This window comes from Schistocerca gregaria, chromosome 4, assembly GCF_023897955.1.
Source record: "Schistocerca gregaria isolate iqSchGreg1 chromosome 4, iqSchGreg1.2, whole genome shotgun sequence".
Classification (NCBI taxonomy): Eukaryota; Metazoa; Arthropoda; class Insecta; order Orthoptera; family Acrididae; genus Schistocerca; species Schistocerca gregaria.
Window position 1 is genome coordinate 767786675 of NC_064923.1, and position 23787 is coordinate 767810461.

At 43.9% G+C, this 23787-nt stretch overlaps 1 protein-coding gene across 1 annotated transcript in view; it reads left to right on the forward strand.

Annotated features, from left to right (window-relative positions):
* Nucleotides 1-209: 209 nt before the first annotated feature.
* LOC126266696 (uncharacterized) overlaps nucleotides 210-23787 on the forward strand; it is a 66910-nt gene continuing 43332 nt past the window's right edge. The window contains exon 1 of the mRNA XM_049971138.1: nucleotides 210-330. Within this exon, the coding sequence (XP_049827095.1) occupies nucleotides 283-330 (48 nt within the window). The 5' untranslated portion in view covers nucleotides 210-282. The remainder of the gene's footprint in view (nucleotides 331-23787) is intronic.

Consider the following 23787-nt stretch of genomic DNA (forward strand, 5'->3'; position numbering starts at 1 on the left):
ATGCTTGGCTAGTCCTCAGGCACAACAGCAACCCCTTGCCGCTGTGCTCAGTCGCATCTCACGTTAAGATCGGCAAGTGCTGTGTCGGCCTTCGGCGCCACGGTGACAACACTGGCTGGCCGGTCTGGGGTGGTCGCACTTGGCACAGTTGGGCAGCGCAGGGGCCCGGCTGCCTCCACCTGCCCCCCCACTAACCTCCGCTGACTTCATAAGACGGCGCGGCGCGCCTGTTGCCTCAGTGGCCGTTGCCCGCCCACACACCTCGCCACACCGCAGCTCGCCATGGACGCGGCGGCCCAGCAGCTGCAGCAGCAGACCCGCCGGCGCCGGGTGAGTTCTCCGTCTCGAGACGCGGGCGGCGGCCGTCACGCACGGCGTGCAGACCTCCTTCTGCTGGCGATTTTCCGCGTCGCGGAGCGTCCTCACGCGCTTTCACTTACGACATCTGCAGCGCGTAGCGCATTGTTTCCACATATAATAGCCATACACGTTACAGCTGCTTACACAGCATCACACTTCAGACATACTATACTGCCAGACAAAAAAACATATGAAGCACCCACAAGGGGAGGGGCCCACAAAATGAAACCTCACGGATTGGAAGGTATTTGATGTTAACTGCAGTGGTCATAATATCGAGTCTTACACAACCTGGCAGGAGAATTCCACTCATGAATATGTCGTTTCACCCCCTCTGGTTTGGATACATGCTCTGTTTCAGTTCGGAAGGCTGTCCTAAGGCTGTTTTATCCCGTTCAGAGGCAAGCTGGTCCACAGCTTTTGTAATTGGTCACCGATATCCTGGATACTAGCACTGGGACAGAGTTACGTTCGACTAGATCCCACAATAGCTCTGTGCGTCTCTCTGGCACGGAAGTACCTCAACATAACGCGTGAAGTTCATAGAGACATGTACCGGGTGATCAAAATGTCAGTGTCAATTTGAAAACTTAATAAACCACTTAATAATGTAGATAGAGAGGTAAAAATTGACACACATGCTAGGAATGACATGGGGTTTTATTAGAACCACCCCATATTGCTAGACGCGTGAGAGATCTCTTGCGCGCGTCGTTTGGTGATGATCGTGTGCTCAGCCGCCACTCTCGTCATGCTTGGCCTCCCAGGTCCCCAGAGCTCAGTCCGTGCGATTATTGACTTTGGGGTTACCTGAAGTCGCAAGGGTATCGTGATCGTCCAACATGTCTAGGGATGCTGAAAGACAACATGCGACGCCAATGCTCCACCATTAACTCCGGCCATGCTTTACAGTGCTGTTCATAACATTATTCCTCGACTACAGCTATTGTTGAGGAATGATGGTGGACATATTGAGCATTTCCTGTAAAGGACATCTTCTTTTCTTTGTCTTACTCTGTTATGCTAATTATTTCTATGCTAATCTGATGAAGCACCATCTGTCGGACATTTTTTGCACTTTTATACATTTTTCGTTCTAAAAAAACCCCAGTCATTCCAAGCATGTGTGTCAATTTGTACCTCTCTATCTACATTATGCCGTGATTTACTCAGTTCTCAAATTTATACTGACTTTTATTACCCGGTATGATGTGTGGATGGGTATTTGGAGGGTGAAAAATGGAACCACGATAAAGTCATATCAAGGTAACACATGAGGACAAAATATGTCCGTGGCGTACGGTTCTGTTGTCAGAAATCCCTTATTCACTACCAATCAGGGACTGAGGCCATCCCCGACAGGTCAATGCCATGACAACAGGATGGATACAGTTGTAACAATGAAACCTCCCCCCTTGTCGCTGCCAGTCTCGCAGACGATGGGTTAGCCAGTATGGCGCAGAACTCTGATCATCGATTAACAAAATGCAGCCACATTCATCAGCAGTCTACGCTTCCCGTTCAGAGCACAACTCCAAACGCAGCCTTTGAGTTGTGCTGGCGTCGCTTAGGCGTGGGACGGTAACTTTGTTAGTCAGTTAAATGTTCCATAGACCATTTGAACGACTGTTTTATCGAAACGATGTGGAACGAGTCAGTTTACAGTAAATGTATTCATAGTCAATGTTAATCAGTAATCAGCACATTATCACTGTATTTCCACTCACAAAACTACACTTAAAAACGAGTTCTTTTCTTATTTTTTATTTAGTTTTTACGGACTACCAATTTTTAAGTAGAAATTCTTCTGTTGAATGTAAGAGGTTGTCAAGGATAAATTACATTTAAAACTGACTTCGCTACCTGTCATATATTTTATTTTATTGGGCAAATTATCAAAAATTTTTTACTGCTGCATATTGAACTCCTCTGAGCCACTGACAGCTTTAACAAAGGGTAACAGAGATACGTACATCACTGTGATAGATTATTGATAACGGATTTCGTTAGCGAAAATATGTATTATGACGTTGAAGCTAAAAGCCCTGTTTCTTGAAGGGGTACCTACATGACGATCGTGGGTGAACATCACATACTATTCTCACTGCTTGCTTTTTTGGCAGTCAGTACTTCCTTTCCCAGCGATGAGTTACTCAAGAAAAAAGAATTCTCTGCGACATTATTGAGTGGGAATATACAAAATATGTCAGAAGCATGATACGATTGTCTCCAAGATTGGCAAATTATTCTAAGAGCAACAGTAGCTGAAGTTAATTATTTGAGAAGCTCAGTAATTTGCTTCTCCCAGTTCCAGTTTTCATTAATATCTATATCCTAAAATTTGGAGCATTCTATCCTGCTTACTTACTCCTGCTCATATGCTACATCAGTTACCGGTATGACTATTTGTTGTACAGAAGTGAATGCAAGGTTTTTTTTCGAAATTTAGGGACACACTGTTTTCAGAGAACCACTTAAAAATTCTTAAAAGAATATCATTTGTTAACTCTTCTAATGGGATTTATCATAACAGCAGCATTGTCTCCAAGAAAGTATCAATTTTGCTTGTTGAATGTTAAGTGGGTCATTCAAATATATAAGGATTAGGAGTGGACCCAAAATTGAACCCTATGGGACTCACTTTGTGATTTTACACCACTCACAAAAATTTTCTAAGTTTCTGATATTTTATGAATTGTTTAGTATAACTTCTTGCATTCTATAAAACTTGAGTTTTCCCAAGAGAGTGTCATGATCTACAGTGTTGAAGGCCCTGGAGGGATCACAAAAAAAAGCCAACTGGCGATATATTATTATTTAAACCTTGTACTATTTGATGAGTGAATGTGGAAATAGCATTCTCAACCACTCAACCTTACTGGAATCCAAACTGTGATATGATAAGTAAATTGTTTCCACTTAAGTGTGCGTCCACTCTAAAGTACATTACGTCTTCTCATATTTCGGAAAAAGATGTCAGCAAGGTCACTGGGCGATAATTGTTGAAATCTGTCTAGTCACTTTTCTTATGGAGTGTTTTAATAATTGCATATTTTATCCTGCCTGGGAAACCTCCCTGTGCCAGTGACGCACTGCATATATCACTAAGGATTACTTATTAAGTTGGAACAACTTTTCAGAATTCTATGTGAAATACCATCAAGAACATTTGCTTTTTATAATTGTTATAATTTTATTAATTATGGAGAAGGATGTTGGTACTAGTTCTATTTGCTTAACGTTCTGTTAAATGGTATTTCTAATATACTCTTGCTTCTTCAACACAACCATTTAATCCTATATTTACTGCTACGTTTAGAAAGCAATTGTTAAAAGTACTTGCAACCTGTAAATTACGTGACAACATTGTCGTTAGGTCTAATTGTAATGGAATCTTGTACACTGACTTCCTGTTCTGTCTCCTGTTTGACAATATTCCATATAGTAGTAATCTTATTATCTGCATTATTTATTTCTGTCAGGACATGCGTACTTCTGACTTCACTACAGTATTTTTTGTAGTACGCGAGCAATGTTGGATCTTGACTCTCTCGCCGTTAACATTAATTTATCTCTTTTTCATACATCTGCGTGTCTTTCACAGCTATCTGACGCTGTTCATGGCTCTTACATACCCTACCACGCATAAACACGAACAACATTAATGCTCTCTGATGTCCACTCTCCCTATCACAGAGAATTCTAACTGTAATCAATTCCATACTCATTTTTGGTGCATACATGTACGAAATTACATTGAAATACGACCACGTCTTCGCAGTCCTTCACTTTTTTGTCCGCCACTGTAGTTCAGATTTCAGAAATAACTTTGTGTCTCATACTGCCTTCCAGCTGCTCAGATGGTGACTACACTAGCTGATAAATTAAAGATTCATGGACTTATAGGATTCATTAGTATTTCGGAACACTGTGCCATAAAATTTCCCATCCAGTATAACCTTAATCTTCAGTGACTCACTATTTGCTCACATACACTAAAACTACTGTGACTTACAACCTTTACTATATTTCCGTTCGTCCATTGATCTATTAATCATAATTCCCATACTTATTTTAATGTCTACAGTTTACAGTAGTACTACACAAGAACTAAAGCTCCGTCCACAGGCCGTTTAAGGCCATTTAGAGGGAGTGCTGATAAGTAATGCCTCCGAATTTTTCATGTTAAAATTCTTGAGGCTTTTTAACCGTACTCCCGGCTTCCCAGACGTTGCAGTCACTGTGTCTCACTGCAGTAGCTCGTCAGCTGGAATCGAGAGGCTGAGAGCACTCCTGACCAGTCCTCCCGCCAACGAGAAATCCATGGCAGTGCCGGGGATCTAACCCGACACCTCTACGTTGCAGTCAGACACTTTGACCACAATATCGTAAAATGGTGTGAAGAGAAACAGATTTAAAGGAAAAAGAAATTCTCATTTTCAAAAGAAATATGAAAAGCAAAATTATATGTGATAATAGTTCTCGTTCCTTACTTTAAACTTTTAAGATTTGGGAATTACTTGGTGCTTTTACAGCATAAAAACTAAAAACTTGGTGTTAACCTCATCATTGCTTTCCATTTGTTGGTCTTTGAGGTGAATAGGGACACGTCAAAAGCTGTCATGGATCTAGGAGAATAAGGAAAGAAGTTGTTGTTTCCATTCTGTTTTGTGTCTAGTTACTCATTCTAACACTAAATTGATGAACTTGGTTTGTTTCTTTCTAATGATGTGGCTGGTTTCGATTCAATGAAACAATCAATCATATCAGTAGATCTGAAAATGATTCGATGTAACTGAAACCAATCGTAAAATTAAAAATATATGCTACTATATGAACCATAAAATCTATTTTGAAACCATTTACTGCGTATTTCTTTCAAGAAATACCGTATACTTTTGAAACTGTTTTATATGTTTTTTGGCGCTGTAGACTAACTTTTTCATAACTACATCCATTGCTTTAAGTGTTACTTATGTAGTCAGGTTCTAGCTGGTTTAGCAGGTCTTGTGTAAGTTGGACTAAGCTAAGAAACACCAATGGTTAACAAACAGTTTTATCAAATTATGACTGGCGCTGCGGAACAGACAATGAACGTTGAATATTAATTATTTTACTATAGTCTGTTTTTACGTATGCTGCAATCTTCGGTCTACATACCGACACATACCGTTCTGTAGAAATACAAAACAGAGTACAATTCTTTTTTCATAACTTTGAGAGTAGCAAATGAACACGTAACCGACCATTAAAAAAAGAGTACGATAATTTGCATCTTATGAGTTACACATAATCTGCTGCCTTTAGAGCCGCTACTGTTTTGAAAAAAAAATACATAAGTTTTGGATTGTTGATTTTAAAGTTAAATCCGCACTGGTCATAGTGTCAACAAAAGTACGAAACTAACGAATGTAACAATATTATGAAAAGGATAGTTGGTTCTCACCATATGGCGGAGATGCTGAATCGCAGATAAGCACAACAAGAACACTGTCGGGAGGTTAGTTTTCGGCCAACAACCCAAAATAGAGAACATACACGCACACACAACGCAACTCACACACACACACACACACACAGTCTCTGGCAGCTGGAGCTGTGAAGCAAGATTATACAACGTATCAATATTTAGAAGACTAAAAAATGGAAATGATACGTACTAACAGAAATATAATGGACTCCAACAATGGCGACAGATTATTACGGTTCTAAAGTAAGTGATAGAAGAACGTAGGCTTCCGCGACCGGTGTCATAGTGATTAAAATTCTTATGGGTATTATGCCGCGTTATTGCTAAAAACTAACAACAATAATAAACTAAAACCGACGTTTCGGCCGAATTGCAACGGCGATCCTCAGGGCACGAGTGGTTTTGCATGGGGATAGGTGCTTCTATTTACTACAGACTATCGATGTCTGACGTCACTGACTAACCAATCATATTAGAGGGCCAATTAAAAGTTCTAAAGCGAATGTTTGTAACACAGCAGTGTGGAAAAATGAATTGTTGGCAATGGGAAAGATCACAACTAAAATTAGTCCGACCCAGACGCTCTCGACTGCTACGCATCTATCGAGCAGCAAATTAAGTGTTTATCTTTTACTCTTTTTTCCTCGTAGTGTACCTCTTAAATTTCAAGCGTCTTTTTCTGTTTAAGAGGTTTCATCTCGAGTTTTTGTAAGCGTAAATTCAATCAGTGTGTAGCGTAGTAGCTACTCTTTTGTTACGTTTTGAACACAAGCGTCCGCTCGTTTCGTAAGTCAGCCACTGAGGCTCCAGCTCTTGGCTGAGACACATCTACGGAGTCGCCAGTTAAGTGTTTGTCTTTTCCTGTGTCTTCCTCGTAGAATATTTGTTAAACTTCTTGTGTGTAAGCTCGAATTTTGTAACTGTTAATTCAGGCAGTCTGTAGCGCAGTTTTCATTTCTTCTGAACAGTCAGCTACATAGCTCATTGAGGCATCGGCGTCCATTGGTGACACATCAGGAGGGTAGCAGGTGGCATATATAGGTATCTGTCAGATTTTTAGTCTACTTATTCAGTTAGTCTTGCTAGAATGGCTCGAATGTGTGCGCGCTGTGTGCGGACGCAGGAGCTGGTTGCAGTTGGGGAACAACTTAATACGTCTTTGGCTGGGGTCAGTCACCTTCGGGGGTGTAGCTGTGACAGAGACTGGCACGTGGCACGGGAACTTCAGGTGTAGCTTGTTTTCCCCCCGTGCTGTGCTGCCCTCACAACACAGTGAGTGGCTGGTGGCAGCGCTTTCGCTTCGCTCGATGAGGAGCGCCAGTGCTGGGATTGGCCGGCTGGCTCCGCCCATTCACCCTGCGAGTGGACAAGTGGCCACAACTGCAACAGTGTCCGAGAGGGCACACGCGGGAGAGGGGTTTACTAGTCACCGGGAGCTCCAATGTTAGACGCGTTATGGAGCCCCTCAGGTAGGTAGCCTTCAGGGCTGGAAGCAAAGCCTAGGTGCGCTCGGTATTTCTGCCTGGTGGCCCCATCCGAAATGTGGAGGCGGCCTCTCCTGCGCCTATCGAGAGTGCAGCGTGCAATGGTCTCCAAGTTGTGACTCACGTCGGCATCAACAACGCGTGTCGCATGGGTTCTGGGGCCATCTTCAGCTCATAAAGGCGGCTGGCGGCTGGAAGAGCTCGCAATTTGAGCACTGCTCCCAAATTTGGTCAGGGCCTTTGGTTTGAAGCTGTGTGGAAGGTCTGAGCTACAGCATTCGTCGACTCTATGACTGACTTGTCTGCAGATCTGTAGACCTGCGTTTTCAGTTGGGGGTTTGTAGCACTAACATTGATGGGCCAGGGGCGCATTACACAATGGAAGCAGCTACTCTGGTGGCACAGTACCTGTGGAGTGCACTTTAGGGTTTTTCAGGATAGATGGTAGTTTGTTGTACTCTGTTAAACACTCGCCATTCGACACGCAGAAAGGGATATCTGACCGTCTTCAGAGTAATACACTTCTGTCAAAATTTTATCAGTAAATTGTCGAAGTGTTCGTAAGAAAGTTCCCGAATCTACTGCCCTCCAAAAAAGTTCTCACGTTCAAATTATTCTCCGGACCAAGAGCTGCCTGTAACCCGAAGTGGAAATCTGTGAGATACACTCCTGGAAATGGAAAAAAGAACACAATGACACCGGTGTGTCAGACCCACCATACTTCCTCCGGACACTGCGAGAGGGCTGTACAAGCAATGGTCACACGCACGGCACAGCGGACACACCAGGAACCGCGGTGTTGGCCGTCGAATGGCGCTAGCTGCGCAGCATTTGTGCACCGCCGCCGTTTGTGTCAGCCAGTTTGCCGTGGCATACGGAGCTCCAGCGCAGTCTTTAACACTGGTAGCATGCCGCGACAGCGTGGACGTCAACCGTATGTGCAGTTGACGGACTTTGAGCGAGGGCGTATAGTGGGCATGCGGGAGGCCGGGTGGACGTACCGCCGAATTGCTCAACACGTGGGGCGTGAGGTCTCCACAGTACATCGATGTTGTCGCCAGTGGTCGGCGGAAGGTGCACGTGCCCGTCGACCTGGGACCGGACCGCAGCGACGCACGTATGCACGCCAAGACCGTAGGATACGTCGCAGTGCCGTGGGGGACCGCACCGCCACTTCCCAGCAAATTAGGGACACTGTTGCTCCTGGGGTATCGGCGAGGACCATTCGCAACCGTCTCCATGAAGCTGGGCTACGGTCCCGCACACCGTTAGGCCGTCTTCCGCTCACGCCCCAACATCGTGCAGCCCGCCTCCAGTGGTGTCGCGACAGGCGTGAATGGAGGGACGAATGGAGACGTGTCGTCTTCAGCGATGAGAGTCGCTTCTGCCTTGGTGCCAATGATGGTCGTATGCGTGTTTGGCGCCGTGCAGGTGAGCGCCACAATCAGGACTGCATACGACCGAGGCACACAGGGCCAACACCCGGCATCATGCTGTGGGGAGCGATCTCCTACACTGGCCGTACACCTCTGGTGTTCTTCGAGGGCACACTGAATAGTGCACGGTACATCCAAACCGTCATCGAACCCATCGTTCTACCATTCCTAGACCGGCAAGGGAACTTGCTGTTCCAACAGGACAATGCACGTCCGCATGTATCCCGTCCCACCCAACGTGCTCTAGAAGGTGTAAGTCAACTACCCTGGCCAGCAAGATCTCCGGATCTGTCCCCCATTGAGCATGTTTTGGACTGGATGAAGCGTCGTCTCACGCGGTCTGCACGTCCAGCACGAACGCTGGTCCAACTGAGGCGCCAGATGGAAATGGCATGGCAAGCCGTTCCACAGGACTACATCCAGCATCTCTACGATCATCTCCATGGGTGAATAGCAGCCTGCATTGCTGCGAAAGGTGGATATACACTGTACTAGTGCCGACATTGTGTATGCTCTGTTGCCTGTGTCTATGTGCCTGTGGTTCTGTCAGTGTGATCATGTGATGTATATACCCCAGGAATGTGTCAATAAAGTTTCCCCTTCCTGGGACAATGAATTCACGGTGTTCTTATTTCAATTTCCAGGAGTGTATTTGGCGAGCCGTGGAACGTGCGTCGGAAAGACAGATTAGAGGATGTAGGAGGGGGAGTGTTCATTGCAGTTGACAAAAATATTGTCTCTATTGTGGTCGAATTTCACAGTGAAGTTGTATCGTCACGTACAGCAGGTATAGGCGAAACCAAATTAATTACTGGATGTTTTAACCGGCCATCCGATTCTGATCTGACGGTTCTAGTGTCATTCAAAGAAAGTCTACGCTCAATAGAGTGTAAATACCAAGAGCATGCGATACTAGAAGGATGCGACTTTATCCTACACAGTATAGACTGAAATTTCTATGGATTCAATGCAGGGGCTACAGACGGACAGTCATGAGAAATAATTTGGAACAAGTTTTCTGATAACTGTGGTGGGCAGCCCAGAAGCAATGGGAATTTCTTAGATCTTGTAGCTATAGGAAGGCTGGACCTTAATGCCAGTATAAAAACGGGGACTAGAGCTCATGATGTCATTATAAGAACTATGGTACGAAAGATAATAAATCAGTTAAGAAGGCTAGAAGAGTGTTTCTGCTAGAAAGAGCAGATTAGCAATTTTAGCGTCTCAGACAGTGACATCACTAACTTCGAGTAACATCGACGTAGACGAACTATGGACAAAGATCCGTTGATTAAGGACGGGAAAGACCCGCGATTCGGAAAAGGGGTCCTGCTACCTATGTATGCAAGAGAGCTTCTGCGAAGTTTTGAAGGCAGGAGACGAGTTACTGGCGGAATTAAAGCTGTGAGGACGGGGCGTGAGTCGTTCTGGGTAGTTTAGTTGGTAGAGCACTTGCTCGCGAAAGGCAAAGGTCGCTAGTTCGAGTCTAGGTTCGGCACACAGTTTTAATCTGCCAGGAAGTTTCAATCGTCAACTTATTCAATCCCTTTACTGGCACATTTTGTAATTCCCTAGTGGCCACGTGAAAATTTTTTTCGGTAAAGAAAAGAGTAAGTTTTGAACGACACCTATTCTATCTGCTCCTCCTAAATGGATCTCGCCTCAGTACCTCTGAGAGATACCTTTTGTGAAGGCATGTAGGCGTAAAAAGAAATTTTTTTTTTGGTCATCAACGCCAGAATTGCCTCTCTCGTGCCTTTACTTTTCCTAAAGCCAAACTAATCGTCACCTAGCGCATTCTCAATTTTCTTTTCCATTCTTCTGTATATTATTCTTGTAAGCAGCTTCGATGCATGAGCTGTTAAACTGATTGTGCGATAATTCTCGCACTTGTCAGCTCTTGCCGTCTTCGGAATTGTGTGGATGACGCTTTTCCGAAAGTCAGATGGTATGTCACCAGACTCATATATTCTACACACCAACGTGAATAGTCGTTTTGTTGCCACTTCCCCTAATGATTTTAGAAATTCTGATGAAATGTTATCTATCCCTTCTGCCTTATTTGACCGTAAGTCCTCCAAAGCTCTTTTAAATTCCGATTCTAATACTGGATCCCCTATCTCTTCTAAATGGACTCCTGTTTCTTCTTCTATCACATCAGACAAATCTTCACCCTCATAGAGGCTTTCAATGTGTTCTTTCCACCTATCTGCTCTCTCCTCTGCAGTGGAATTCGCGTTGCACTCTTAATGTTACCACTGTTGCTTTTAACGTCACCAAAGTTTGTTTTGACTTTCCTGTATGCTGAGTCTGTCCTTCCGACAATGATATCTTTTTCGATGTCTTCACATTTTTCCTGCACCCATTTCGTCTTAGCTTCCCTGCACTTCCTATTTATTTCATTCCTCAGCGACTTGTATTTCTGTATTCCCGATTTTCCCGGAACATGTTTGTACTTCCTCCTTTCATCAATTAACTGAAGTATTTCTTCTGTTACCCATGGTTTCTTCGCAGCTACCTTCTTTGTACCTATGTTTTCCTTCCCAACTTCTGTGATGGCCCTTTTTAGAGACGTCCATTCCTCTTCCACTGTGTTGCCTACTGCGCTATTCCTTATTGCTGTATCTATAGCGTTAGAGAACTTCAAACGTATCTCGTCATTCCTTAGAACTTCCGTATCCCACTTCTTTGCGTATTGATTCTTCCTGACTAATGTCTTGAACTTCAGCTACTCTTCATCACTACTATATTGTGATCTGAGTCTATATCTGCTCCAGGGTACGCCTTACAATCCAATATCTGATTTCTGAATCTCTGTCTGACCGTGATGTAATCTAATTGAAATCTTCTCGTATCTCCCGGCCTTTTCCAACTAAGTATCAATGTCAATATTTCTCTGTACATAACTGTTTAATCTCTTGTTATATTCACATTTCGTCGAGCCTATTACGGAGTGATTTCCCTGTTGTTTCACACGATGTCAGCAGACTATACAAACCATACATCGAAGCGAGGAGTGTGGTATCTTCTACGAGTGCGATTGAAGCCTCTTAAGTAGGCCAATTTCAGGTTAAAGTGGAAAAATATATGGAAAACTAGGTACACAAAAATCGGAACTTGCCCTCAGTTTTGGCTCCGAACAAGACACCCTGCTTCCTGTCACTGCGGAAGCACCCGAAGCGTAATTTACTCGTCTTTTATGTCCACCTTGGTCAGAACACCACTGTGAAGGTGAATAAAGGCCCACAATTAGCTGCAGCCGGTGAACGAACGCGGAAGTTATCATTACCACGTCTGTCGCGTTATTCGTACGAAGTGGTTGTTTGGCTGGACTGGGTACCAATTACTTTTTAATTCCCATTTTCTCTCAGAGAGACTCAAAATAACATTAGAATTGTCGTGCTCACATTACACTCATCCACGCGGTATAATAACACGTACGAGACGACACAGTCTCCCACGCTCGACTGACTCACTGTGGTTCGTTGAGCCGAAACAGCTCGGCTGCAGTGAGGGAAGCTCTTTGTTTTCTCCAGACTCTTGTGCCCTTTTCTCTGTCTCTGGCCCTCAGGCGCGGCCCTCTCGCTGGTGCTGCGCCACCCGCTCCTGCGGCCTTCCCGGTGCTCGCTTGCCTGGGTAAGGTCACGGCGGGGCAGCCAACCGCCAGACCCACATCCGCCCCACGCAGTCCGAAGCCAGGGCCTGCCGCCCGCGCGCCCATTGTGCTGCAGATTCCAGTCGCTCCGTGGGCGCTTCTTCCCACAATCCACGCCCAGAACATCGAGGAGAATCCCGATAGCAGGTGGCAAGAGAGCACGGCGCAGGAAGGGGCGGGGGGGGGAGGAGAGAGGACAGTTATAGAAACTAAAAACCCCTGATCTATGTAATGTACAGGCTAACAGAATTCATTCGCAATGATGTATCTTTCAAGTAACCGGTCATGTTGTCGGATATTTATACAGGGTGTTACAAAAAGGTACGGCCAAACTTTCAGGAAACATTCCTCACACACAAATAAAGAAAAGTTGTTACGTGGACATGTGTCCGGAAACGCTTAATTACCATGTTCGAGCTCATTTTAGTTTCATCAGTATGTACTGTACTTCCTCGATTCACCGCCAGTTGGCCCAATATTGAAGGAAGGTAATGTTGACTACGGTGCTTGTGTTGACGTGCGGCTCATGGCTAGCATCAAGCACAAATGCGGAGTTGGCAGATGCCCATTTGATGTATGAATTAGCACGGGGCAATAGCCGTGGCGCGGTACGTTTGTATCGAGACAGATTTCCAGAACGAAGGTGTCCCGACAGGAAGACGTTCGAAGCAATTGATCGGCGTCTTAGGGAGCACGGAACATTCCAGCCTATGACTCGCGACTGGGGAAGACCTAGAACGACGAGGACACCTGCAACGGACGAGGCAATTCTTCGTGCAGTTGACGATAACCCTAATGTTAGCGTCTGAGAAGTTGCTGCTGTACAAGGTCACGTTAACCACGTCACTGTATGGAGAGTGCTACGGGAGAACCAGTTGTTTCCGTACCATGTAGAGCGTGTGCAGGCACTATCAGCAGCTGAATGGCCTCCACAGGTACACTTCTGCGAATGGTTCATGCAACAATGTGTCAATCCTCATTTCAGTGCAAATGTTCTCTTTACGGATGCCGCTTCATTCCAACGTGATCAAATTGTAAATTTTCACAATCAACATGTGTGGGCTGACGAGAATCAGCACGCAATTGTGCAATCACGTCATCAACACAGATTTTCTGTGAACGTTTGGACAGGCATTGTTGGTGATGTCTTGATTGGGCTCCATGTTCTTCCACCTACGCTCAATGGAGCACGTTATCATGGTTTTAAACTGGATACTCTACCTGTGCTGCTACAACATGTGCCTTTACAAGTACGACATAACATGTGGTTCTTGCACGACGGAGTCCTTGCACATTGCAGTCGAAGTGTTCGTACGCTTCTCAACAACAGATTCGGTGACCGATGGATTGGTGGAGGCGTACCAATTCCATGGCCTCCACGCTCTCCTGACCTCAACCCTCTTGACTTTCATTTATGGGGGCATTTCAAAGCTCTTGTCTACGCAACCCCGGTACCAAATGTAGAGACTCTTCGTGCTCGTATTGTGGACGGCTGTGATACAATACGCCATTCTCCTGGGCTGCATCAGCGCATCAGGGATTCCATGCGACGGAGGGTGGATGCATGTGTCCTCGCTAACGGAGGACATTTTGAACATTTCCTGTAACAAAGTGTTTGAAGTCACGCTGGTACGTTCTGTTGCCGTGTGTTTCCATTCCATGATTAATGTGATTTGAAGAGAAGTGATAAAATGAGCTCTAACATGGAAACTAAGCATTTACGGACACATGTCCACATAACATATTTTCTTTCTTTGTGTGTGAGGAATGTTTCCTGAAAGTTTGGCTGTACCTTTTTGTAACACCCTGTATAGCGGTTTCACCTGCAACACTCAACTTTAAAATATTATTTCGCAAATGATCGCTTCGTAAAAGACTCACACTTGTGTCACCTGGAGTGTACTACGTGGCGACTTTGGGAAATTCCCGTTTCGTCTTTATGCCTTCTACACCACTTCCTTCACTTTCCGTGATCGTCAGAACACCTGTCAGCTATAAAACTGCGTCACATTGTTAACCAAGCAAGTCAGATCGGCAACTTTACTTTGCATATTCGGCCTGGGACATGTGTAGATCTACCGTCTATTGACAAGATGTATTCACCCATGAAGTAAATGATTTGTTCCACAACTTTCCAGATGACTATCACAGCCGGCCGGAGTGGCCGAGCGGTTCTAGGAGCTGCAGTCTGGAACCGCGCGACCTCTATGGTCGCAGCTTCGAATCCTGTCTCGGGCATGGATGTGAGTGATGTCCTTCAATTAGTTAAGTTTAAGTGGTTCTAAGTTCTAGGGGACTGATGACCTCAGAAGTTAAGTCCCATAGTGCTCAGAGCCATTTCAGTGTCACATTCCTTTACTACTATTTGCGTAGCTGCAAATAATTCCTTAACTTATCACCGTGCGATGATCTCATTCTCTGTTACCAGCGGATATGGATTTAACTGCGCGTCATTCATTAGTTCTATTGTGGATGAGTAATATGACAAAACATTGTTCCAAAGACTTTTCTGTAATTTTGGAACGTCTCTCGCAGAGCACAATTTTAGCTGCTAGCACAGTCTACGGGAACGTATTCTCGTATCAGATTCTTCAGTTTGACAATCCAGTCAATGAGATGTCTGAGGATTTAATCCCTGACCTGTCCATGCAGTAGAAGACAGAAAGCTCATGCCCTCAGCAAGTTCCGTACACTGCAGCCGCCGAAGGTCTACTTATAACAGAGCGCGGCACCGCTCTCCCAACTCTTTGATAGGCTGCACCTCCTCCAGAAGTCAAACCTACTGAAATACTGCCCAGGATTTTTAGACATATACTAAAGTATTAATCCGTTTAATACATGATTATGCTGATTAGCAACACACATGTCTTAAAAAAGAATAACAAATTTGTAGATACAGATCTAGAGATCTAAGAAAATAAACGCATTATTTTAAAATTGATTTTATCCTTTTCCTCTCTTTTTCCCTGGCTTGTGAAGCTCACGTGAACACTATATTGCAATGTCATCAAGACCAGGTGGCAGGATAGGGGGCGGGGTGGTGGTGGGGGGGGGGGGGGGGGGGGGAGGACGATTACGAAAACGAAAAACGCCTGATCTATGTACTCGGTAACAGTTTTCATTCGTAATGATGAATATTTCAAGGAACCGGTACTGTTGTCGGATCTTCACAATTCGGTTTCACCTGCAGCACTGAAGAAAACTTTAAAATTTTTTGACAAATGATCGCTTCGTAAAACACACACACGTACCTGTCCTGGAGTGTACCACGTGGCCACTTGGTGTAGCAGTGGTCGGTCACGGCGTCTTCAGCCCAGAGACTGTGAAAGAGAGCAGTGAAACGGGAGCGCCAGAGCGTGGCGGACGAGCAACAAACACGTTAGCTCTGTTTGTCACACTTTCTGAGTTGAACTTGAATTTCGCGTCAGAGTTTCATAATATAGAGATCTCTCGTGTAAAGATCCCAGTTTCTTTTTCAGAAATCTTTATCTGTAATTTATACGCACAAATTATTTATAATACAAGTTAAGACTATGTTACAGTTCATTGTTTTGAATTGTTCTACTGCTAAACTCTTAGTTTTATGCTCCTAGTTTTATGTGTTTAAAAAATACTATGTTAGAATTAACAGATCCCTCGTTACTCCAGTCATGGTAAACTATAGTTTCTTGTAACAAAATACAGTAAATTAAGGAAATTTCTTGTAGAATGGTGAAAGGTACTGAAGTTGCAGCTAACTTTTGCGGAAGAAAACTCAAGAAACGTTCATAGGATTTGTCGAACTGGAAATACCCTTTGGGCATGTAAAATGGGGCAAGATCTTCGAATTTCTGAGAGAAACAGGATCATATGTTTTTGGGGTGGGGTCCACCTTTAGCAAAACACAATTTTGTTTGTTATTCCAGACATGTTTCATTACTGTTGCAGCAGCATCAGTGGGCTTTTTATTATAAAGGCTGTTAAATATAAGGAGTGTTTTTTACTGTTTATATAAATGAAAATATTAGTGATGCCGAAGATTAGATGGTTAAATTACATAACAAATGAGGAGGTGATGAATAGAATTGGGGAGAAGAGAAGCTTGTGGCACAACTTGACTAGAAGAAGGGATCGGTTGGTAGGACATGTTCTGAGACATCGAGGGATCACCAATTTAGTATTTGAGGGCAGCGTGGAGGGTAAAAGTCGTAGAGGGAGACCAAGAGATGAATACACTAAGCAGATTCAGAAGGATGTAGGTTGCAGTAGGTACTGGGAGATGAAGAAGCTTGCACAGTATAGAGTAGCATGGAGAGCTGCATCAAACCAGTCTCAGGACTGAAGACCACAACAACAGTTTCTAAATCGTAATTACAGAGTTTTGAAGAGCACATAAAATTACGTATTCATACCTTCTTACCACATGCTGTGGTTTTCCTGCTGTGTTACGTTTTTACAGTGTCACTTTTGTTTTACAGTTTGTCATCTGCAACTATATAAAACTTGACGTAGGCAAAATATTTACGCAAAACTGACATTGTAAAAACGTAACACAGCAAGAAGGTATGAATACATAATTTTACGTGCTCTTCAAACATCAGTAATTACGATTTAGAAACTAATATTTACATGTATTTAAGCAGTAAAGAACATTCCTTATGTTTAACAGCCATAATAATAATAAAAAACACTGATGATGCTGCACTTGCTGTGAAACATGTCTGGGACAACATACAAAACTCTGTTTTGCAAAGGCGAACCCCACGGAAAAACATATGTTATTTTTAAAGCATACACACATAAAACAGCTTCAACCTCAAGATGATTATACTGTAGGAGAATAGGTCATAATATATAATACATAAAACAGCCTAGAGGGAAGAAGAAGAACGGAAGATCTATAACGAGGCGCTCGTATTAAAAAGAGTGGAAGATAGATATGTAATTCTTTCCCGCTGCTGTTCAATCTATAGATCGAAGAAGCAATGACAGAAAGAAAAGAAGAGTTTAAGAATGGGATTAAAATTCAGGGTGAAATAATATCAGTCACAAGATTCGTTGATGCCATTTCTGTCCTTAATGAAAGTGAAGAAGAATAAGAGAATTTTTCGAATGCAGTGAACAATTTAATGATTACAGAACATGAATGGAGAGTAAACCTAAGTGAGACAAAATTCATGGGGAGAAGCAGAAATGGTACTAGTGATAAACTTCAGATCAAAATTGGGGACATCAAAGTAGAGAAGTTAAGGAACTGATCATATACTGTAAGCTTTCAGGGCTGGTATTGACATTAATTGAAACTTCCGGGCTATTAGGCCGTGGTCGAAGTATAAAATTTTCTCCCGGTGTTTTCTTTCTGATCGCCGGAGATATCTTCAGAGGTAGTTCGCCATTTCACTTCTGAAGATGTCTCCCGTAGTCGGAGAGGAAACGTTAGGAGAAAGCTTTATACAAAGACCACGGCCTATTAGCCAAGAAGTTGTAAGTCATTTTAAGTTAACGGATTCTACTACGTTGGAAACAAAATAACACATTACAGACGAAAGAAGGAGGACGTCAAAAGCAGATTAGCGTAGGCATAGAAGGCGTTTTTTTGGCCAAGAGAGGTCTACTAGTGTCAAACATCGTTCTTAGTGTGAGGAAGAAATTTCTGGGAGCGTACGTTTGCAGAACAGTATTGTATGGTAGTGAAACAGGGGCTATGGGAGACTCTTAAAGGAAGGGAATCGGAGCGTTTGTCATGTTGCTACTTAAGGATGCTGAATATTAGGTGGATGGGTAAAATAAGGAATGAGGAGGTTCTTCGCAAGATCGGCAAAGAAATGAACATATGAAAACACCCGTCAAAAGAATTAGAAAGGATGAAAGCACATCTGTTACACCACAGAGTAACTTCCATGTGCTAGCATAAGACAGAGATTGGAATGCATCGAAGACATAACTGACAATGTAGGACGCAAGTGTTACTCTGAGGTGAAACGGTTGGCCCAGTAGAAGACAGGCATCCTAAGACACAAAACACTATTTCGTAGGAAATACTTGTATCGAAAGACGATTAGAGGGAAGTCAGATTTTGTAGCCATGAGTCTATCTGACTGCAGTTTTCCGGTTCGGAAACGGAGAATATAACGTGTATGAGGACTGTTCAGAAGAAAAGCGATTTTAAAATGTGTCTATCGCCTAGATGTGGAATGATCGTGTCCAAATGTGGGCCGGCCGCGGTGGTCTCGCGGTTCTAGGCGCGCAGTCCAGGTTCGAATCCTGCCTCGGGCATGGATGTGTGTGAGGTCCTTAGGTTAGTTAGGTTTAACTAGTTCTAAGTTCTAGGGGACTGATGACCAGAGTAGTTAAGTCCCATAGTGCTAAGGGCCATTTGACCCATTTGATCCAAATATGGAGTATCCGCACGAATTTGAATTAAGCAGTTGTTGGAGAAGTATAAAAGAACAGTGGCAGTCATACGCATGCTGAGTAACTGTTCGTAGAAAGTAACAGAAAACAGGAATGCGACTTGTTGAGGACTGCAGTTTGAAAAAGTGTGACAAAAGAAGTGGAAGATGTCGGAGTTTTATTAGTATCCAGTACTGACCTGGAATTTAGGAAGTTGTATATGAAACCTTATGTTTGCACCACATCATGTAAAAAAGTGAAGCATGGACGATGGCGAATGCGGAGAAAAAGATTAAGGCATGCAAGAACAGAAAACTCTGTCTTGGAGAGAGACTAGTAGAAAAAATTGGAGTACATACAGAAAATTATCGAGAGCGTTGTAGGTGGAAGGATAGAAGTATTATCGGACAGACGTGGTTGGAGGATGGCTGTTGAAAGAACGATGATGGAAAAGAACTGTAAACCTTAATATTTAATCAGTTTATTTCTGCAGGAAGTCTTGCAGCGTCCGCCTGTCTTTTCAAAGCAAGTTTCGGAAGTGTTCACATAATTTGACTACCAGCGTTAGTAACTGACAGAAGGTCAGCTCCTTCCAGATTTTTGTTCTTCTCCAAGGTATCACAACTTCATGTCATCGTCGACGTCTCTATTTCGTGGCTGCGTCTGGCGTCGACTCTCCTCAGCATGTGGTTCCGTCTTGAGGAACCAACTTTAAAATCGGACCTCGGCCGTTCGACGACACCACAAATACTGTGTTGCCCTAATAAAGGGGTACATGTCCAGAAACGTCCGAGATAGAAGTAAGTGCACTAGTGTGCGCAAAAACCAGTCACTTCCATCTGAATCAAGGATAAAAGATGTACCGAATGTTCACTACTGCCAGTGTGATAATTCAATAGCGTAAGAGTGATACACACCGACGTCCACTAAAATTGCAACAGCATGAATACGGCATAGAACGAACGGTGAATTGGCATGAAGTATAAAACGTGATTGGGTATGCAAATAATCAGCACTTGAGTGGAACTGCACAGAGTAGCTAGGAGTAACGCCACACACAATCCTTAACTAGTGAAAGAAAACGCAGCGCGTGCCTCATACATAAATCGCCTGTGAATGGTGACTGTTTGTGAGAAGATCGTATAAGAAGGAGAAACGTCACAATTCTGCGATAGGAGCGTGGGCTGTCGAGAGCGCAGTTAACTGTTGAGCGAGACTGCTGTTCGCGTTGATCGGGATCCCGTGATTCTCGTGTCAATACGGAATCGGTGAGTTCCGGAAGTGCATACTCGACGCGAAGCTATATCTTAACGGTCCCACACGATGAGCGCCCGAGAGGACAGACGTTTTGTTCATTCACCCGTTCATGATTACACAGCCACGTTTAGTACACAGAGTCAAAAAATTAGCTGGATCGCAGCAAGACACCCACACGGACATTGCGATGACTTCCGCACCATGACGGACAGTCGGCAATGCAGACGCCTTTGCAGCTACCGTTGAGGCAGCATCAGAGAGGGGCGAAACGACAGCGGTGCTCCCAGCGATGACACTGCACGCATTAGGGCCACGACGTCATCCTTTCAGACGAATCCCTTTCCTGCGTAGAGCATACCGATGGACATATGCGTACGTGGAGATTCCGAGGGAACCAACGTTGTGAAACTGCATTCCCAATCGTGATACGTGACTGGCACTCGACGTAATGCTGTTGGGAGGAACTAGGTAAAAAATACGATTACCTCTAGTTCGCATGGCCGGTAATTTGGATACTGGTGAGTTACATTTCTGGCATGTTAAGGCCTGTGGCTTTGCCTTGTCTTCGAGAGATGATATGGAGCGATTGACAGGAACATGGGAATGAAATACAGTAGACGAAGAGTCAGTAGCTTTGAGAGGAAATAGTGACGGCAACAGAGGATCAAGTAGGTAAAAAGACGAGGGCTAGTAGAAATCCTTGGGTAAGAGAAGGGATATTGAATTTAATTGATGAAATGAAAAAATATTAAAATGCAGTGAATGAAGCAGGCAAAAAGAAATACAAACGTTTCAATAATGAGTTCGACAGGAAGTGGAAAACTGCTAAGGAAGGGTGGCTAGGGGACAAATGCAAGTATGTAGAGGCATATATCATTAGAGGTAAGGCAGATACTGCCTAAAGGAAAATTAAGGAGACCTTTGGAGATAAGGGAACCACTTGCATCAATATCAAGAGCTCAGATGGAAACCCAGTTCTAAGCAAAGAAGGGAAAGCAGAAAGGTGGAAGGAGTATATAGAGGGCAATATTATGGAAATGAAAGAGGGTGTAGATGAAGATGAAATGGTAGATATGATACTGTGTGAAGAGTTTGACAGAGAACTGAAAGACTTAAGTGGAAACAAAGCCCCAGGAGTAAACAACATTCCACTGGAACTACTCACAGCCTTGGGAGAGCCAGCCCTGACTAAACTCTACCATCTGGTGAACACGACGTATGAGACAGGCGGAATATCCTCAGACTTAAAGAAGAATATAATAATTCCAATCCCAAAGAAAGCAGGTGTTGACAGATGTGAAAATTGCCGAACTATCAGTTTAATAAGCCGCAGCTGCAAAATATTAAGGCGAATTTTTTTACAGACGAATGGAAAAACTGGTAGAAGCCGACCTTGTGGAAGATAAGTTCGGAATCCGTAGAAATGTTGGAACACGTGAAGCAATACTGACCATACAACTTACCTTAGATTAAGAAAATGCAAATCTACGTTTCTAGCATTTATAGACTAAGAGAAGATTTTTTTTGACATTTATCTGATAATGGTCGAAGTAGAGAGGATATAAAATGTACACTGGCAATGGTGGGGAAAGCGTTTCTGAAGAAGGGAAATTTGTTAACATCGAGTATAGATATAAGTGTCAGGAAGTCGTTTCTAAAAGTATTTGTGTGGAGTGTGGACAATAATCAGTGCAGACAAAAAGAGAATAGAAGCTTTCGAAATGTGGTGCTACAGAAGAATGCTGAAGGTTAGATGGGCAGATCTCATAACTAATGAGGAGGTATTGAACAGAATTGGGGAGAAAAGGAATTTGTGGCACAACTTGACTGGAAGGAGGGATAGGTTGGTAGGACACTTTATGTGGTATCAAGGGATCACCAATTTAGTACTGGCGAGCAGCGTGGAGGGTAAAAATCTTAGAGAGACACCAAATGTTGAATACACTAAGCAGATTCAGAAGAATGTAGGTTGCAGTAGGTCCTGGGAGATGAAGAAACTTGCACAGGATAGAGTAGCATGGATAGCTGCATCAAACCAGTCTGTGGACTGAAGACCACAACAATAACAACCTCTAACTTATTACGACCACTCCGTCTAATGTAAGGAGCGATGATAAAGTCTGCCCCTGATGGGTTTTGCTGTAGCGTATATGAAACCTAGAGCAACTCCGATGTGGGTATGTAAGCACAGACATGTATGCAAGGGCTCAGTGTAACCTTCGAAAAGAAACGTTTTGATCGCCTCTGGTGCACGGTGTCCCAGAAACGTTGCAACAAACTTCGACTGGTTGCAGAAGCTGCCTTGAGACACGAATCAACGGGAAAGAACCCGCTGTCCGGAAACGTCTACCATCTACAGAGCTTCGAAGTTACAGGAGCCCACGCCACCCTTCAGGCAGTGAACGTGACCTTGTACGCTGACGAATCGTAAGCTGAACGTCTCGCAAAGTTCATTGCCACGAACGCCAGTGGAGAAATTGCAGCTAGCTGCTGCGTAGACGGGCCTTGTCTCCTGTGAAAGCGATGCTCTCTTGACTCGGTGGATGACGGCTTCAGGCACGGGTTTCAATTTGCAGGTAATTTTTCTCCTATATACCGAAAAAAAATTGGAGAATTTAGAGGGTTCCACAAGAAAAATAAACTACACAAGGAAACAAGTGTCCGAAATAGTCATCCACGAAGGGAACGGAGGATCGAATTCGTAGGATACAGCATCTTTCTACGCAGCAGGTATCTTGAACGTCTGCACTGGCTATCGAGGCAATCGGTCGCGATTATTCAATAACAAAGAAAACTGTGAGACGTTCCGCCTGTGGTCACGCGTAAACAGTCACGTTTGCTGCCGGAGGGATGGACGAGTGGCAGGCAGCTCGCCCCTGTAACTTCGAGACTCTGCAGCGTCGTCGTATGACGTTTTCAGACAAAGCTCCTTTCCTCCATTTGCTCCTCAAGGCGCCGTCTACAGCCTCTCGAAGCTTCTTACCGTGTTTCTGGGACTCCCGGTATAGAGAATGGTTGTAAAGTCAGTACATTTTTGTAACAGTGAATACTTCAAAACGTATGCAACTTATCAAGTTTTACATCCATTGAATACATTATTGTTTCCTCATGGATAGTTTGTTCGAGACTGCTAACATCTTTTGATTTTGACTAGTAAATTTGTCACTTAACTCAATCGCAAAAGAAGAAGTTTCATGGGGCTATATCAGGGCTGCAGGAAGGCCATTCTGTCGATCTCCATCGGCAAATCCGCCTGCCAGTGGAATTGCCATCACGCCATTCCCTCACTGCAATTGCATAGTGGAGTAGAGCGTCATCTTGCAAGAACAGAAATATCATTTCATTTTCCCTTTCTTGAACCAGAGGCCACACGTACCTTCGAAGCATCTCCAAGTATCGCGCACTGTAACGTGAAACAGCGCTTCCTATGACCACAGGATACTGCCGTGCATATCGGGATAACCATCTTTCCAAGCAAGCATAATCTCGCAAAATTCCAGTCTCCTGCCGTAGTCCTCATGAAATAGCTGTTTCGCGTAATCTGGCTTGGCTTCCAAGATCGAAAGAATAGCTCCGATTTTAAAATGGTCATTACCGTCTGACGTGACAATCCCTTTCCCTAGCAGATTGTCTTGTTGACTTTGAAGGGCTCTGTCAAAGACGTGATGAATAATATTGATATTGTATTCCGGTCTGTATGCTGAGCGCCTTCCACAGTGATTTGCATCTTTGACACTACGAGTTGCCATTAAT